The sequence below is a fragment of the Martes martes genome, assembly GCF_963455335.1.
Source record: "Martes martes genome assembly, chromosome: 3".
In the NCBI taxonomy this organism is placed as follows: domain Eukaryota; kingdom Metazoa; phylum Chordata; class Mammalia; order Carnivora; family Mustelidae; genus Martes; species Martes martes.
This window is the reverse complement of record NC_137890.1, coordinates 76,707,578-76,723,118: the sequence shown is the minus strand read 5'-3', so window position 1 is coordinate 76,723,118 and position 15,541 is coordinate 76,707,578. Positions and strand designations below refer to the sequence as shown.

General features: G+C 40.0%; 1 protein-coding gene across 1 annotated transcript in view; it reads left to right on the top strand.

The window, feature by feature from the left end:
* Positions 1 to 15,541, top strand: part of ATP8A2 (ATPase phospholipid transporting 8A2) — a 379,444-nt gene that overhangs the window by 94,506 nt on the left and 269,397 nt on the right. The window contains exon 3 of the mRNA XM_080799366.1: positions 3,745 to 3,917. Coding sequence (XP_080655492.1) covers positions 3,745 to 3,917 — 173 coding nt within the window. The remainder of the gene's footprint in view (positions 1 to 3,744; positions 3,918 to 15,541) is intronic.

Here is a 15,541-nt window from a genome sequence, read left to right as displayed (position 1 = left end):
GCTAGTCTGGGTTGGATCAAAGATTATTGCTGAGTGGGCACTGGGAGCCCAGGAATTAAAACCAAAGTAGAGGCTGGAGACAAGTCAGGGGTGCAGTTAAGAGGATGGATCTGCAGAGATTTTAGTGGTAAGGGAGGTGTTCAGTCTTACAGGCAAAGGTGTGATTCTGTGCAGATGATGCAAGAGGAGAACAGGACAATTCAGGTAGGAATGGAGGGGAGGAGTAGAGAACATTGCAAGCAAAAGGAATAAGATACGAGGAAGAAGAAGGATCAACCACAAAACAGACTCTTAACTATAGAGAACAAACTGAGGGTTGCTGGATGGGGGGGGTGGGGGAAATAGGTGATGGGGATGGAGGAGGGCACTCGTGATGAGCACTGGCTGTTGTATGTAAGTGATGAATCGTTGGCTTGTACACCTGAAATTAATATTACACTGTATGTTAACTAACTGGAATTTAAATAAAAAACTTGGGGGGAAAAAAAAGAAAGAAAGGAAAATGTAATGCAAAATGTACCAGGAAGGGGGATGGCCCACGTAGTAACTTAGTAATGTTTGGTGCTCTCTGTGCAACCGGATAGCATGACTGCCGTGTTTCTAACAGCTGGCGGGTCAGCACAGCTTCGGGACATCTTTTCACTCTATGGATATCTCCCGCTCTAAGATGCCTTGTGCTGCACCCCCCCATGTGCTAGCAACCTTCTCTTCCATGTTTAGTACTACACATGTATCTGTCCTGCAGTTACTACATTTTATTAGACAATAAACATGAGCGCAGTTGTTGCATGCTCTGTGTGCTCTCACGTTGTCGTGGTCACAAGCCTCATGTTTTAATCTCCATATCCACTATGCCAAGAGTAGTCGTGCCATATGACCAGCGGGCTCGAGGAGTTGTCTTTTGTCTTTGCTCAGTCCACTCTACCAAAAATACCATAGACTAGGTGGCTTCCAGAAATCGATTCCTTGTGGTTCTGAAGGCTGGGAAGTCTGAGATCAAGGTGCCGGCAGGTCCACTGTCTGACAAGGGCTCTCTCTTCCTGGTTTATGAACTGGCTGTGTTCCTGCTGCTTCCTCCTATGGCTGGAGGGGCAGAGCAGAGTGGGGCAGGGAGAGAGAAAGGGAAGGGAGAAACTCTCTTGTAGCTTCTTGTTAAGGGCACTAATCATATTATATTGTGAGTACTTCCCTGCTGGATCTAATGACGTCCCAAAGGCCCCGCCTCCCAATACCATCACACTAGGGATTAGGGTTTCAGTGTCTAAATTTTCAGGGGTTATAAAGATTTTGTCCATAGCACTTTGCGGGTTCTATCTGAAAGTAATTCAACTTAGTATCATCTGTGCTCCCCAGGCCGCTGCGGGCTGTAGCAGCGGAGGCTGTCAGGAAGAGGGGGGCCATGTGGGTGACTCTGTGTCCCTGCCTGCCCATGTTGAAATTCCAGCTCCCTTTCAGGTCCTTCCCTACACAACTGATGGAGTGACTGAGGTGGGGGGAAGGGGAAGATTGTATATGTCTCAGGAACCACGTTTCTGCTGTTCACAATCTCAGTGCTGGGCACCCTCCCTGCTCATGCCCCAGAGTCTCACACACCTGACAGGTGGGCAGCTGCCAACACTCGGACTGAGGAAGAAGGGTCCAGTCTGTCTTCCTGAGAGGGCCAGAAATACCCCCAAATGGAGAAAGTACCCTTCATAATATCACTACTGCTGCATATCTTCATTTGTACTGTGCCCCCTTATAAAGACGCCACAGGTGGGGGGCTCCTTATCTCAGGGATCTGTATTCTTCAACCTTTCCCTCCTTAATTCCACAGGGAGGGGGTGGTAATGGGAGTAAAGGACACTGGGCTACACTGTGCCTCCACGACTGGCATGTTGGTCGCAGACCAGATTGGCAGAGCTTGCCTCATCCTTTTGAGGAAAATATTTCCCAGGAGGGTTTTCCTGTCCACCACGCATTGACCCCTGGCAAGCACACTCCTCAGAATTGCCCGGACTTGTCTGAGCTCCCCGGTGAGCACACCCAGGAGGCCACACCGGGATTTCCCTGAGTGGGTGGGATTTTTTTTCTACCCAGATTCTAAAGGGCAGGCTGTTTGCACAGATAAGGTAAACATAGATGTTTTGTTTGAGATTCAGAATTATGCAACTAATTAAGAGTGAAAAAGTATAAAGTTTCCTTTATTTTTACTAGAAGTCAGTTTTTCTTTTTAGGACACTCTTCTATCAATTATGCTTCTGTTATTACATTGACAAAGAAGGCATTGTCTGTGATGACATTTATCCACCGCCTGAAGTAGCACCACTGTGTATTTTCCTAGATGTAGGGAATTCTTCATGCATAAATAGTAACCAGAGGAAGAATGGGCTTCATTGAGTGCTTATTATGTGCCCAGCCCAGTGTTAAGCAGGTGGCACTGATTAGCTCATTTGTTCATAACAAAAAGTGCAATGAGGTACCTATTCTTAGCTCTGTTTTACACTTAAGACTTGCTGTTTAAAGAGGCTAAGTAATTTGCCCAAGGTCATAGAGGTAATAACTAGAGAGTTGGGACCAGACTGGGCCATCTGAGCATAGAATGGGGCTCTAGACCATAGTTATGCCTCAAATACATCTTTCTCTTAAGCGTTGTCTCAAGTCTCTTGTTGAGAATGAAAACTGAGCATTAAGGCAATAGAACTTATGCCTCCCTTTGTGATAGTAGCAGGTCCTCAGTTTAACTAGAGGTAGAAAAATACCTGTCCATTTGACATATTTCTTTAAAATGGTAATTTATGTTATCAGGTGGATAAATTATATGTAAATATAGTTTAATAGCCAAAGGACAGTTGTCCAGACAGAATAATTTCAGCAGACTTTTGTGCTCCCCTCACTAACTTAAACCATATTTTTTATTATGAGCTTAAAAATTTCGTTCTTAAATTTGAACCAGATATCCTAGTCATAATCATAAACCCACTCGGAAGTCAGACATACTTTTTTTTTTTTTTAAATCCAAAGAATAATTCTGTGCTTTAATTGCACCCGATTAAGACATCACACCAAGGCACTTGTTTTGGCTGGTAGTAATGTCTTAAAAGGTACTATTTTAAAATGTTTAATTTGAGTAGATATTTTCTGTAACATGAAAAAAAGATCAGTTTGTGTCTTTTTCTGATGACCCAAGGGGAGAAGTGGTTTAATCTGAAGATCTCAGCAGAGGATAGAAATTAATCTTTTGTGTCTATCCCCTAATACTGTTTGGAGGCTTTAAAGATTATCTGTGCAAACTGAGAAATGTTTGCCATTTAAATTTTAGCAACTTTATCTTTTGAGGAAAAAAACACCACCATCACACATCTGTTTATATGGAGTTTCCTGCTCAGGAGGCACCAAGAATAATATGTATGTAGTATAAAGGAGGAGGGAGAAAAAGTCATAAGAACCTTAGCAATTAAATTTCCAATGGAGAAGAATTTGGGTGTTCTAGTTCAGCCTAGACTGCAACCAGAGTAGGTTATTGTAAATATCAAATGTAAAAAACATTAATGGGGATGTTTTTACCCATAAAACAGACCTGCCAGGCAGTTCAATGGAATTTTAATGTGCATTTATATATATTCACATGAAATTGAACTCTGTGTTTAACATTATAATGGGCATGTTCTCACTTTAAGGAACTTTGGATTTTTTTCTTAAGTTCTGTTTTTGATGTATTGAACACATAATAACATGACCCCTCCCCCACAACTCTTGTTTCAGGCAACAAGGGCAGCCATTACGCAGCACTGCACTGACCTTGGCAATCTGTTGGGCAAGGAGAATGATGTGGCCCTCATCATCGATGGCCACACCCTGAAGTATGCGCTCTCCTTTGAAGTCAGGAGAAGCTTCCTGGATTTGGCGCTCTCCTGTAAAGCGGTCATATGCTGCAGGTAGGCATACGCAGGCTGTGTGGAGGTTCACATTCCCACATGGCTGTCTCCTGTGTTTTTATTAAAAAAGACAATGCATGGAAATTATAGGGGTAAATTTTCATTTAAAAAACAAGCAAAATAAAAATATTAGTTGAACTGTCCATTCACAGATTTGAGAGCAAGCAGTTAGTGGTTTTTACAGTTTCGTTTCTTATCTTCCAAGAAGATAAAAGAAGAGCCAGGACCTCTCTCCTGGAAGATTAACTGGAATAAGTCTGCCAGGAGCAGGTGTGGGAAGTTAGAAGAGCCCTTTGAAATTGCGTCCTTGGTTCTCCATATCTGAGCTCAACTTCCAACACCTGTGGGAGACACAGTGGATATTTCTATTCAGTCAGGAAGGAGCTTTGGTTGGGTGTGTGCTATACCAATTTTGGGGTTGGGATCTAACCAGACAACTTTGTTGGGTTTTATTTTTTAAGTTTTTATTTTAATTTCAGCTACTTAACATACAGTGTTATATTAGTTTCAGGTGAAGAACATTGGTTGTTTTCTCATGAAATCTGGGAAGGTTTTTGAGGGTGGGCATTGCTACATTCCATTGACTACTGGCTGTGTGAGATCCAGTTCTAATAGAGATTTGAGAGTCAGAATCACAGAGAAAAAAAAACTACTAGAAAGATGAGCAGCACCACCCGAACTGTGCAGCAAACAACTTGAAAGGTGAGAGGAGAGCTGCCCATTTCTGAAAGCACTGTAGTTAGGCAGTACCTGGTACATGGTTAAAGGCACAATCCATATCATTGGATTCATAATCTCATTTGTGCTTGCTCTTATATTTTATGGCTACACAGTTTTTGGACATTGTTTTCTTGGGTACTTTGTCAGAAGTCAGTTATCAGGATGCTTTTAAATTCCTCACTGCATTAATACTTTAGAATGGCCTGTTGGGGATTTGATCGTGGTCTGTTCAGAATAATGGCTGTCACACTGACAAGATGGTCTTGCTATTTCTGCCTTACTAAAAGTCCCTGGTGACATCATCTGCTGCACCTCTCTACCCAAACCTCTCATGACACTGCCTGTTTGGGACAGCCAGTAAGTCTGGGGGAGGGCTGTTAGGGAAGTCTCTCCCTTGTCTCCCCAACCTTGCTCCCCACTCCCAGTGGTTCTTATTTGAGACCAAATGATTTGTTGCCATTTCCCCGTGAATACATCTCTGTATTCAGAACACTGAACGGTCTTCACATGATAGTTCTCTCTCATTTTACCCTCTTCTCTTGTTCCCTTTTTGGGATTTGGAACATGTCATCAAAGGCCAAGGAGAGCTGGGGTGGCGGCTGGTGGAGGCTCCATGGTAGAAAGGAACGGAGCTGTTGTGCTGTGGTTGTAGGACGTTCAAGGACCTCGGCAGGAAGGAACAAATTCACATGTGTCTGAAACAGTGAATGAGAACTTGGTGTTACCTCTAAGTTGGGAAACTTGGTGCAGCTAAAAGGGACCTGGGATAGTGAGGAATGACCAAAGCATCTGGAAATGAAAGGCTTCCTGGTTTTATGATGGTCTTGTTCTCTTCTTTTTTAACAACTTTATTGAGATATAATTCACGTATCATACAATTCACCCAGTTAGAGTGTATAGTTCTATGGCTTTCAGTATATTCAGAGAGTTTTGTAACTTATCACTGCAACCAATTTTAGAATATTTTAATCACCCCCAAAAGAAACCTTCTTATCTATTATTAATCAATCCTCGTCCTCCTTCACCCTCCCCAACCTCCCTCAGTACTAAACAACCACAAATCTGCTTTCTTGTCTGTACACATTTACCAATTTGGGACATTTCATATAAATGCAGCTATATAAGATGTGGTCTTTCTCTGATTTCTTTCACTTAGCATAATGTTTTCAAGGTTCAACCATGTTGTAGAATATATCTACATCATTCCTTACCAGCTGGATAATATTCCATTGTATGGCTTTACCATTGTTTGTCACCCATCTTGATTAGCATTTGGATTGTTTATGCTTTTTGACCATTATGAATAATGCTGCTATGACGATTCATGTACAAGTTTTTGTATGGACATCTCTTCATTTCTCTTGGGTACATACTGAAGAGTAGAAATGCTGGGTCAGCTGCTAAGTCTATGTTTAATGTCTTGAAGAACTGTCAGACTGGTTTCCAAAGTGGCTATACCCTTTTATATTCCCACCAGCAGTTTGTGAGTGTTCTAGCGTGTCCGCATCCATCCATTGGTTATTATCTGTCTTTTTCATTGTTTAGCCTAGTGGTTGTAAAGTGGTGTCTTATAGTTTTGATTGCATTTGCAATCAAATTTCCCTCATGGTTAATGATGTTGAGCATCTTTTCTTGTGCTTATTGGCCATTTGTATATATTCTTTTTTTTTTTTTTTAAAGATTTTATTTACTTGAGAAAGAGTGAGAGTGAGAATGAGAGAGAATGCGAGAGCACACAGAGGAAGAGGGAGAAACAGACTCCAAACTGAGCAAGGAGCCCTGCATGGGGCTTGATTCTAGAACCTTGGGATCATGACCTGAGCTGAAGGCAGATGCTTAACCGACTGAGCCACCCAGGTGCCCCCATTTGTATATATTCTTTGGAGAAATGTCTGTTCAAGTCCATTTTTAAATTGGATTGTTTGTCTTTTTGTTATTGAGTTGTACGAGTTCTTTATGTATGCTGAATATATAAGTGTCTTATCGGAAATATGGTTTACAAATATTTTCTCCCATTCTATTGGCTATCTTTTCATCTTCATGAAAGTATTGTTGACAGCACAAAAGATTTTAATTTTGGTGAAGTCCAATGTATCTGTTTATTCTTTCGCTCTGTGCTTTCGTGTCCTGTCTAATGGCTCCCTTTTTTAAGTAGCTGATACTGTGCTTTCTTTCCTGGGCTCCATTTGGGCAATTTAGCTCAGGGACATGCAAATGGCAAGAAGGGGAGGCGTTGTGGTGAAACACTCTTTTCTGGTAGTTTCCTCTGTGTATGTGTTGTGAAGCTACTGAGTAGGTCCCTGATTTCTGTGAGGTCCTCAGCCCTGGAGATTGTCACTGTCCCACCCAGAGCCAGAAGTCATGGTGAGGGAGTCCCTCTCCCTGCCAACTTTGAGTTGGTCAAGGGGCCATTATCCTGACTTGTTGGTGAGCAGAAACAAGCAACAAGAAACAACATGGAAAAGTCTGGTAAACTATAAATCAAAGCAAACATGCTCGCACTTCATGGTTTTTCAAAGGGAAATCAAAACGAGTCCATTTGGATTCTCCAGGGAGAGCAGGAATGCCTTTAAGCCTTTACAGGAACACGTTCTTTGCTTGCCAGGTGCTTGATACTAAAGAAAAACATTTTTTTTCCCTTCTTTCTTTGGCTGGGCTTTGTGTGTCACATAAAGTTGTACACTCAAAGACTTCCCAGGAAGGAGTTCAAACTGGAATTGGCACAGAAAGAGGAAATTTCAAATTAAATACTGTTACTGTCTAAAAAATAGAAGCGCTAATTGAAAAAAGGAATCTAGGATAGTGTACTACTTTACCGCTCCGGGAGATATTTCTTGGCTGGTCTCACACTCAAGATTTACCAAAAAAAAAAAAAAAAAAAAAAAAAAAAAAAAAATCAACACATACTTTTTTTTTTTTTTTAATAAAAACACTCGTGTACTTCAGATGTTGCTTACTATTCACTGAGAATTTAAACCTAAGTTAAATTTAATGTGACTTCAAACATAAGGTTGACCTTAATTCTTACTTTTCATCTTTAAAATGCAATCATTGTAAAGGTTACCCTTTTCTCTAATAATAGAAGAAAATAATTTCTTTCGGAAAATAACTTCAGTGAAATCATGAAGCTCTGTCGGCCATCAATATTGATTCAGAGACCGGTGAATGTTTTATAAAAACCGATAAATACTTCTAAGGTGAAACAGTGTTTTAGGCAGAAAATGGGGGAAATAATGTAAGAATTTGTTAAATAGTTTGCTGACATTAGACTCAAACAATTTAGCTAATTATATATTATTATACCCAAATATTTTCCATGTAGTTAAAATCCTAGAAAGGTCATAAAAAGGCCAGCAAAACAGGTACAGGTCAGTACTCTCCTGTGGCTTACTGTTGTAGCTGCCAGGCATATTGCCACATTATTTGTTGAGGTATAAACTGATTGGCCTAATGACATTTTTGTGGTAGGCTTGATATCTGTCCTGTATGTTCCTGGGTGTCATGGAATAGTGAGTAAGAGTATATTACAGTACTTGCCTCTCTTCTACTTCACGTTTCGTATGGGCCTCAACTCTTTGAAAGCAGGGCCTCAGTGAAGCTAACACTCCCCAGACTCCATGACCTCCATCTTGCCATATGCAACAGAATCAATTTCTTTATTGATTCCGCCTCAGCAGCTGATGTCAATGGCTCCCCCCATACAGGATTCTCTTCTATTTCTGTGGCACTTCTTTTTCCTCCTACGTATGTATCTTCCTTATGGGATGTTTTCAGCGGTCTTTGAAATGTTGTATTTCCAAGGTTTTACTTTTGGTCTTATCACATTCCCACCCATATCTTCTCCTGGGTGCATTCCATTTATTTTCATGGTTTCATTCATCTTCTGTATTAGTGATTCTCAACTCCGAGTTTACACTGTGACCCAGCAATCCCACTGCTAGGTGTGTAACCCACAGAATTAAAAATGGGTAATCAAAAAACTTGCATGTTCATGTTCATAGCAGCACTATTCACTATAGCTGAAAGACAGAAACAACCCAAGTGTCCATTAATGGATGAATGGATAAACAAAGTGTGGTATATTCATACAGTGGGATATTATTTGGACTGGACACAAAGAGGAAAAAGCACAGATACACATGCTACAATATGGATAAAGTTCAGATGCATACCTAGTGGAAGAAGCTGCCACAAAAGATCACTTATTACATGATTCCATTCATAAAATAATCCAAATGAGTAAATCCATACAGACAGAAGGCAGATCAGTGGTTTCCAGGGCCCAAGGGAGGAGGAATGGGAAGTGACTGTTTAATGGGTGCAGGGTTTCCTTCTGGGATGATGGAAGTGTTTTGGAAGTAGATAAAGGTGGTGGTTGCACAACATTGTGAATAGACTAGATGCCACTGAGGTGATACACTTTAAAATGGCCAGTTTTATGTGGTGTGAACTTTATCTTAAAGGAAAAAAAAACAAAAAACACCAAAAACAAATGAAGGGTTCCATCTGTTAAGCATCTGCCTTCAATTCAGGTCATGACCCCAGGGTCCTGGGTTGGAGTCCCACACCAGCCTCCTTGCTCAGCGGGAAGCCTGCTTCTCCCTCTCTCTCTGCCCCTCTCCCTGCTTGTGCTCTCTCTTTCTCTCAAATAAATAAATGAAAAAAAAATTAAGATTTTATTTATTTCTTTCTGTGTGAGAGAGATAGCAAGCATGAGTTAGGGGCAGAGGCAGAGGGAGAAGCAGACTCCCCATTGAGCAGAGAGCCCCGATGTGGAGCTTGATCCCAGGACCCTGAGGTCATGACCTGAGCCAAAGGCAGATGCTTAACTGACTGAGCCACCTAGGCGCCCCATAAATAAAAATCTTTAAAAAAAAAACCACAAAAAACAAATGAATAAAAAAGTTCATCCATGTAAATGAATTATTTGTTGAATGAACAAAGCGAAAGGTTGAATGAAAGTTTCATTCATTCAACTGAAATCTTTGTGGAAAGAAACAAAAAGACTCTGATTCCCAGGACAAGTAAATGAGCCACAGGTGTGTAGCTCCACCTACATCTGAGACTTTTTCCCACTGACGTTCTTTTGACACTTTAAATTCGAGATGTATAAACAGAATTAGTAATAATGCCCTTATGTGTGCACTTCCTCTTCCCTTCTGGTTTCCTCCACTAGTTTTCTGAGTTTACTGTCTCAGATGATGATACCATGCACCTCTCAGCTGCCAGAGCCTTTTGGCATGATTTTGGCATGATTTTGTATTTAAAGAGCCTGTAAGAGACTAAATCATATGAGTAAATTATTATATTGGGTCAGAAATTGCACTCTCTTAATTTGTTGATCCTTGGTAAATATTGTCTTTGTTTATATAAATGAACAAATTAAGGCCTCAGTAAAATTACATTGTTTCCTCCTGGTAGTGATGGAGGCGATGTCAGTTTCTCCTGGATGTGAGCAGTGCCAGGCTGCAGCAGCTAAATCATCATCACGGATTTATTAGTCTTAGTACTTGAGTTTCATATGAAGTTTTTTCTTTTAACCTATTTTTCAAACTGTAGAATTTGGTTAAACCTGTTTAGCATGTAGGATCTTTCTCCAAGAAGTCATGTAGAAAATGTGTAAACCATTTTTTATATATTCAAGAAGGGCTTCTCTGTTCTGTCTTCGATGTGTCCTTGGAATCACCATCTTTCATGTTTTCCCATTTTTCCTTTTTCTTTGAAGTTCTTTAGTTTTGTCAAAATGGAGATAAATTTTATAGGCACAGACTTGGGATGGCGGGGGTGTGGGGGCAGTCTTTGACCTCTTGAGAGCATGCAGAAGTTTTAAAAGTTAATGTGTATCATCAGGAAAAGAGTCATGAAAGAATCATCAGGGTTCCCCTTGTGAGGAAGTTGGTTGATGGCCCCACCACAGTTCCCTGCAAACACAGGTGATGCTCATTGTCCCCAGTGCCGCCATATTAGCAGACATGATTTATGGCTGTATGTCTCCAGACAGGAGATGGAGTGGGAGGAAAACATCACAGCAGGGATTTCCACTGGATGTGCAAATGAAGGGTTTCAGAAGATATCATTTATTTTCTTGGATGTGTTTTGACTTCTGTCTTTCAGGGTAGATTCAAAGATAAACATGTGTGAACCTACTATGATATTCTAGAAATGCACTCAAGAGAAGAAAACAAAGTGAGCACAATGAATGTTTCTAAAAACATTTTGGGTTTATTTTTCTAGCTTTAAGAGTGATTTATATTTCTTGTAGAAAAAATTAGAAAATTCAGATAAGAAGAAAGAAAACAGAATTCACAATTGCACCAATTAGAGTTCACGACTGTTAGCAATTGGTATTTAAATCTAGATCTTTTTCAGTTAAAACACTTTTTATTGGAAATGGGTTAGCTTAGTCACAATATATTAAATGAAAAGGGTTAACAACCTTTGAAAAGGTTGTAGGGAAGCCTGGGTAGTTCAGTCAGTTAAGCATCTAACTCTTGATTTCAGCTCAGGTCATGATCTTAGGGTCTAGGGTCATGGGATCAAGCCCCACACTGGGCTCCATGCTCAGCAGGGAATCTGCCTGAGAATTCTCTCTCTTTCCCTCTGCAACCACCGCCCGCCCAACTCAAGCTCGAGCTCATGCTCTCTCTCTTTCTCTCTCTCTCTCAAATAAATAAATCTTGAAATAAAAGGTTATAAAGGTTTAGTGTCTATGTCAAAGAGTAAGGTAAAATGTTTTTTAAAAACTTGCTTGTATTCTTATATAAAAACACAATGATTAATCTATTCCTACTTGTTGAATACTCAGGTTAACGGGGTTTTGTTTTTTTTTTTAAACTCTTATAAATATCACCATAATAAGATTTTTATAACTAAATCTTTGCAAAGGCATTTGATGATTTCCATAAAATAATAATGGATTCAAGAGCAAGCCACACAGAAACTGGCAGAAGGGTTTGTACCCTTCACCTAAGAAAGTGAAGTTATTTGATTTGGAGTGAGAGAGCTGTGGTCAGTAGCTCCCTCCCTGCAGGGACAAATGTGTTCTCCTCCATTTAGTCAGCAAAGTCTGGGGTTTATTATCCTCACTAAGAACGGGGAGCAGTTAAGAGATTACTTTGTGACAGAATACGTATAGGAGTAGAATCTGAAAAGAAATCAGCACAGCATTTTTATACACTGACAGTATATCATTTCCATAGCTGGCTCACTCTTACACTTCTTTTCTGGACTCTCTTAAGCCTGTGACTCACTTAGCCTGCATCCAAAAACCTGTAATCAGTCTTACCTTTAGACAGCGTAGGGTAGAGGAGAACTGGCTCTTCTAATTTGTTCTCCGCTCCAGCTCAGCTTTCTACATTAATGAGGCATGATGGGTAATAGACATCTCAGAACATTATGCGTTTTGTGTGTGGTATCTTTCAGCCCGTGAACTACACACAAGAATGATATCAAAACAGAGTTCAGACACACTAATTAGAATTGTACCACCGATTGTGTTTTGGTTGGCCTCTGCATTGGTAAGGGATCCAATCATATGCTTGCAAAAATAAAACTTTTCTTTGCTTTCTTTCATGATATGATTTCTCAGCATCATACTTGTTTAGTTACAAGTCAGCTTCCTCCGTTGACATCTCATTCCAGAGAACATTATTAACTTGTCGAGGTTGTAAACCTATCCTTGGGTTGTTTGGATTACAGCTTAGCATGTTTGCCCATTTGTTGATTAAATGCAATTAAGGTAGAATTCATTCTTAGACAGGGTTTTTTTGTTTTGTTTTGTTTTTTTTCGTTTAGCCCTAAAATGAATGCTATTATTTGAATGATTGCAGCAATTTTATTTGGTCCTAACTGGCCTTATTGTTGCTGTGCTCAGGGTGAACGTGCTCAGATGTAATCGCTCCCTAGCATCCTGTTGAATAAAAACAATATCCAAAAGCCCACAGTTTAAAAAATGTTTTTCCATCCACAGGTCTGACCATTGTTTATTCAGAATGAAAATTAGATCGATGCCGATTCTGTACTGTGTAGAAATAGCTTACTTAATCATTGTATAGACTGGCACATTTAGAGACTTTGCAGTATTAATACAAAGTAGGACAAGGAATCCCTTTCTAAATAAGTCTTTCTAGCTTAGAAAAAAACATTTCATTAAACTTTTTGGAATCAAAGCCAGTTTTGATGATGACTTATGTTTAGACATGGAGGACTGTTTTCATGTTAAATAACTCTTGCAGGAAATAATTTATACCAATTGCTCTAGAATATTGACCCTTGACTATTAAGGATTTCTGATATTTTTGATTTTTCTCCAGCCTTTTAAAAATTACCTATTATCACTATTTATAGAGAACACCTGCAGGTGAGAAATAGAAAAATAAATTAACCTGTCACCTTTTTTGCTTATGTCCTGAACGGGCAAAATACTTTGGCGGGGAATACCATCGGACATGTGATGAAATATGGGCACATATATGAGTGTAAGATTGAGAAAATAGAAAGCTCTTCTTTAAGAAAATCTATTGTTAAGTAGTCTGGATTAAAAACTAGTACTTGTGGCATGTTAACAAGACAGAAATCTCTACCAGGGACATTTTGTAATATGGTTTGATATATAATAATATGCTGTATAATTGGAACACATCTCTTAGGAAATGTTTTTTTGGTGATAAAACTGGAGTTACCATACCATTTTTCTTCTGTAGTAGAGCTATCATTCTGAACCGTGCTGAGAAGTGGTTTCTGTGGTAGAAGTTCCCTTGGGTTCACGATCTTCACACTAGTGGATACAGAGGCTCAGATACAAAATGGACTGAGGAAGTAACGAGGCCCTTTCTTCTCGTAAGGCAGTGGTCTAAGAATTACGGTAATAGGGTCTGTGTGATCTCCCATCTATCCGCTCAGCTGCTTTCAACACATTGGAACCCACATGAGATGCCAGAAGAGCTCATAGACACATCACTTTTCAAGTTTTTTTCCTGTGTTTCTTCCTCTTCCTCTTTTCACGAGTGATTAATTCATCAGTGCGTGTCATTTTTGACAATAGTGCTTGCCAAATGAAACAAGGTGATGTTAGGTCAAACTGGGGTCCAAATTATGAAGTAGAAGCTCATAATATTTGGCATCTTTCCTACTAGAAAAATAAACCATGAAAAAAAAAGTCAAGAATAGAGCCTAACTAAACATGTGGAATATGTCATGAATATTTATATCCCCAAGTCTTGCCTTGTGATAGTATTTGTATTTAAGGTGCTTTTTTTCTTTTTCCTGTGAAGTAGTTCAGAATGTGTTTCATTAATACAAGTGTCATGTTAACTTTCATTAGGAAAAAATTCACTTCTTCTGACAACATTGACACCTTTCTGATCGAGAGTATGCAAAATAGCTCTTACATTAATTGGTCCCAAAGAAAATTATGTTTTCCAGTTTCCTGTCTATACATCTGACACTTTCCCTCATTTAGTACCTGCTGAATTATCGATGCTTTCCCTTTCCCTATTCTGACAGCCAGGATTCCTCCTATGACTTTGAAGACCATCAGGAATCCCCCACCCCAGGAGATTTACTGTCCTCCATTTTGAACAGGAAGCACCGGGATAATGGTTAGCAACTACACACAGACTGAAGCCTTCACTGGTTTTTTTGTTTGTTTGTTTTTCCATCTGTATTGAGGTGTAATTGGTATACAGAAAATTGCATATCATTAACATACATGATTTGAGTTTGAAATACATATCCACTCTTGTTATCATCACCACAGTCCAGTTAATGACCATAGCCATCACCTCCAAAAGTTCCCTTGTGTCTCTTTGGTTTGGGTAGTGTTTTGGGGTTTTTGTTTTGTTTTGTGTTTGGATGCATTACGAGCACTCAGCATGAGATCCACTCTCTTAACTTTTTAAGTGCATAACATTCTAGTGTCACCTGTAGGCACTGTGTTGTACAGCAGATCTCAGGAACTTACTCTTGTGTCACTGTACCTTTCTACCCATTGAGCAACAACCCCCCAGTTCCCCTCCCCCATCCCCTGGTGACCACTGTTTGTCTGTTTCTATACCTTCGGCCTTTTTAGCTGCCTCATATAAATGGAGTCGTGCAGGATTTGTCTTCCCGTGACTGACTTATTTCACGTAGCCTAATGTCTTCCAGGTCCGTCCGTGCTGTCTCAACGGTAGGAGGGCCTCTCTGCTCGAAATGTCTCTGATTCACTTTCTCACTTGTTTAACTTTAAAGAGGAAACAAACAACAAGAGAGGAATGTTTCCGTCTTTTGTTTCTCTGAATCCTTAAATTTCATATTTAGCCCCACTTAGGGCAACTGGTGAGTTGTCAACAACAAGAAATATGTTAGACCGATGGAGCTAACTGAAGTTGCCAAATTTTGGAAGCTGGGCTTGGTTTGAGTTTTATGGTTGGCGACTCCTGAGCTTTATTACCATTGTCCTCTGCACAGCTTTGCTGGGTCAGCAGAGACTAAGAGCTTCTGCTGAAAGATGTGGTTTCTGTTGTTTCTTGTTAATCAGCTAACTGAGCTCTGTACCAGTTCTGGGGCCGAGCAGGCTTCAGTGGCTCAGGTCCTGATAGGCCAGCGAATAGAAAGAGGCAAGCAGACAGATGGATGGACAGACAGACAGCTACCCTCTCCCCCACTATGCCATCAAGATCTTGACACCTGGGTCACTTGAGAAACACAGAGCCAGCATTTTTCCTCTGCTAAGCAAGTATTCATAGCAGTGTCCTTTCACCACTTGGACATAGCAGTCATTAAAGACCAGAGTAAATATACCAGCTTGAAGATAATCCTTTCTCAAATATACAAGTGCCAAGTTAAAACCATCTGTCAATCATTTGTGCATTTTCCCCATACTCTTATTTGTTTTAGTGGATAGGTGTTGTTTGAAAATATTG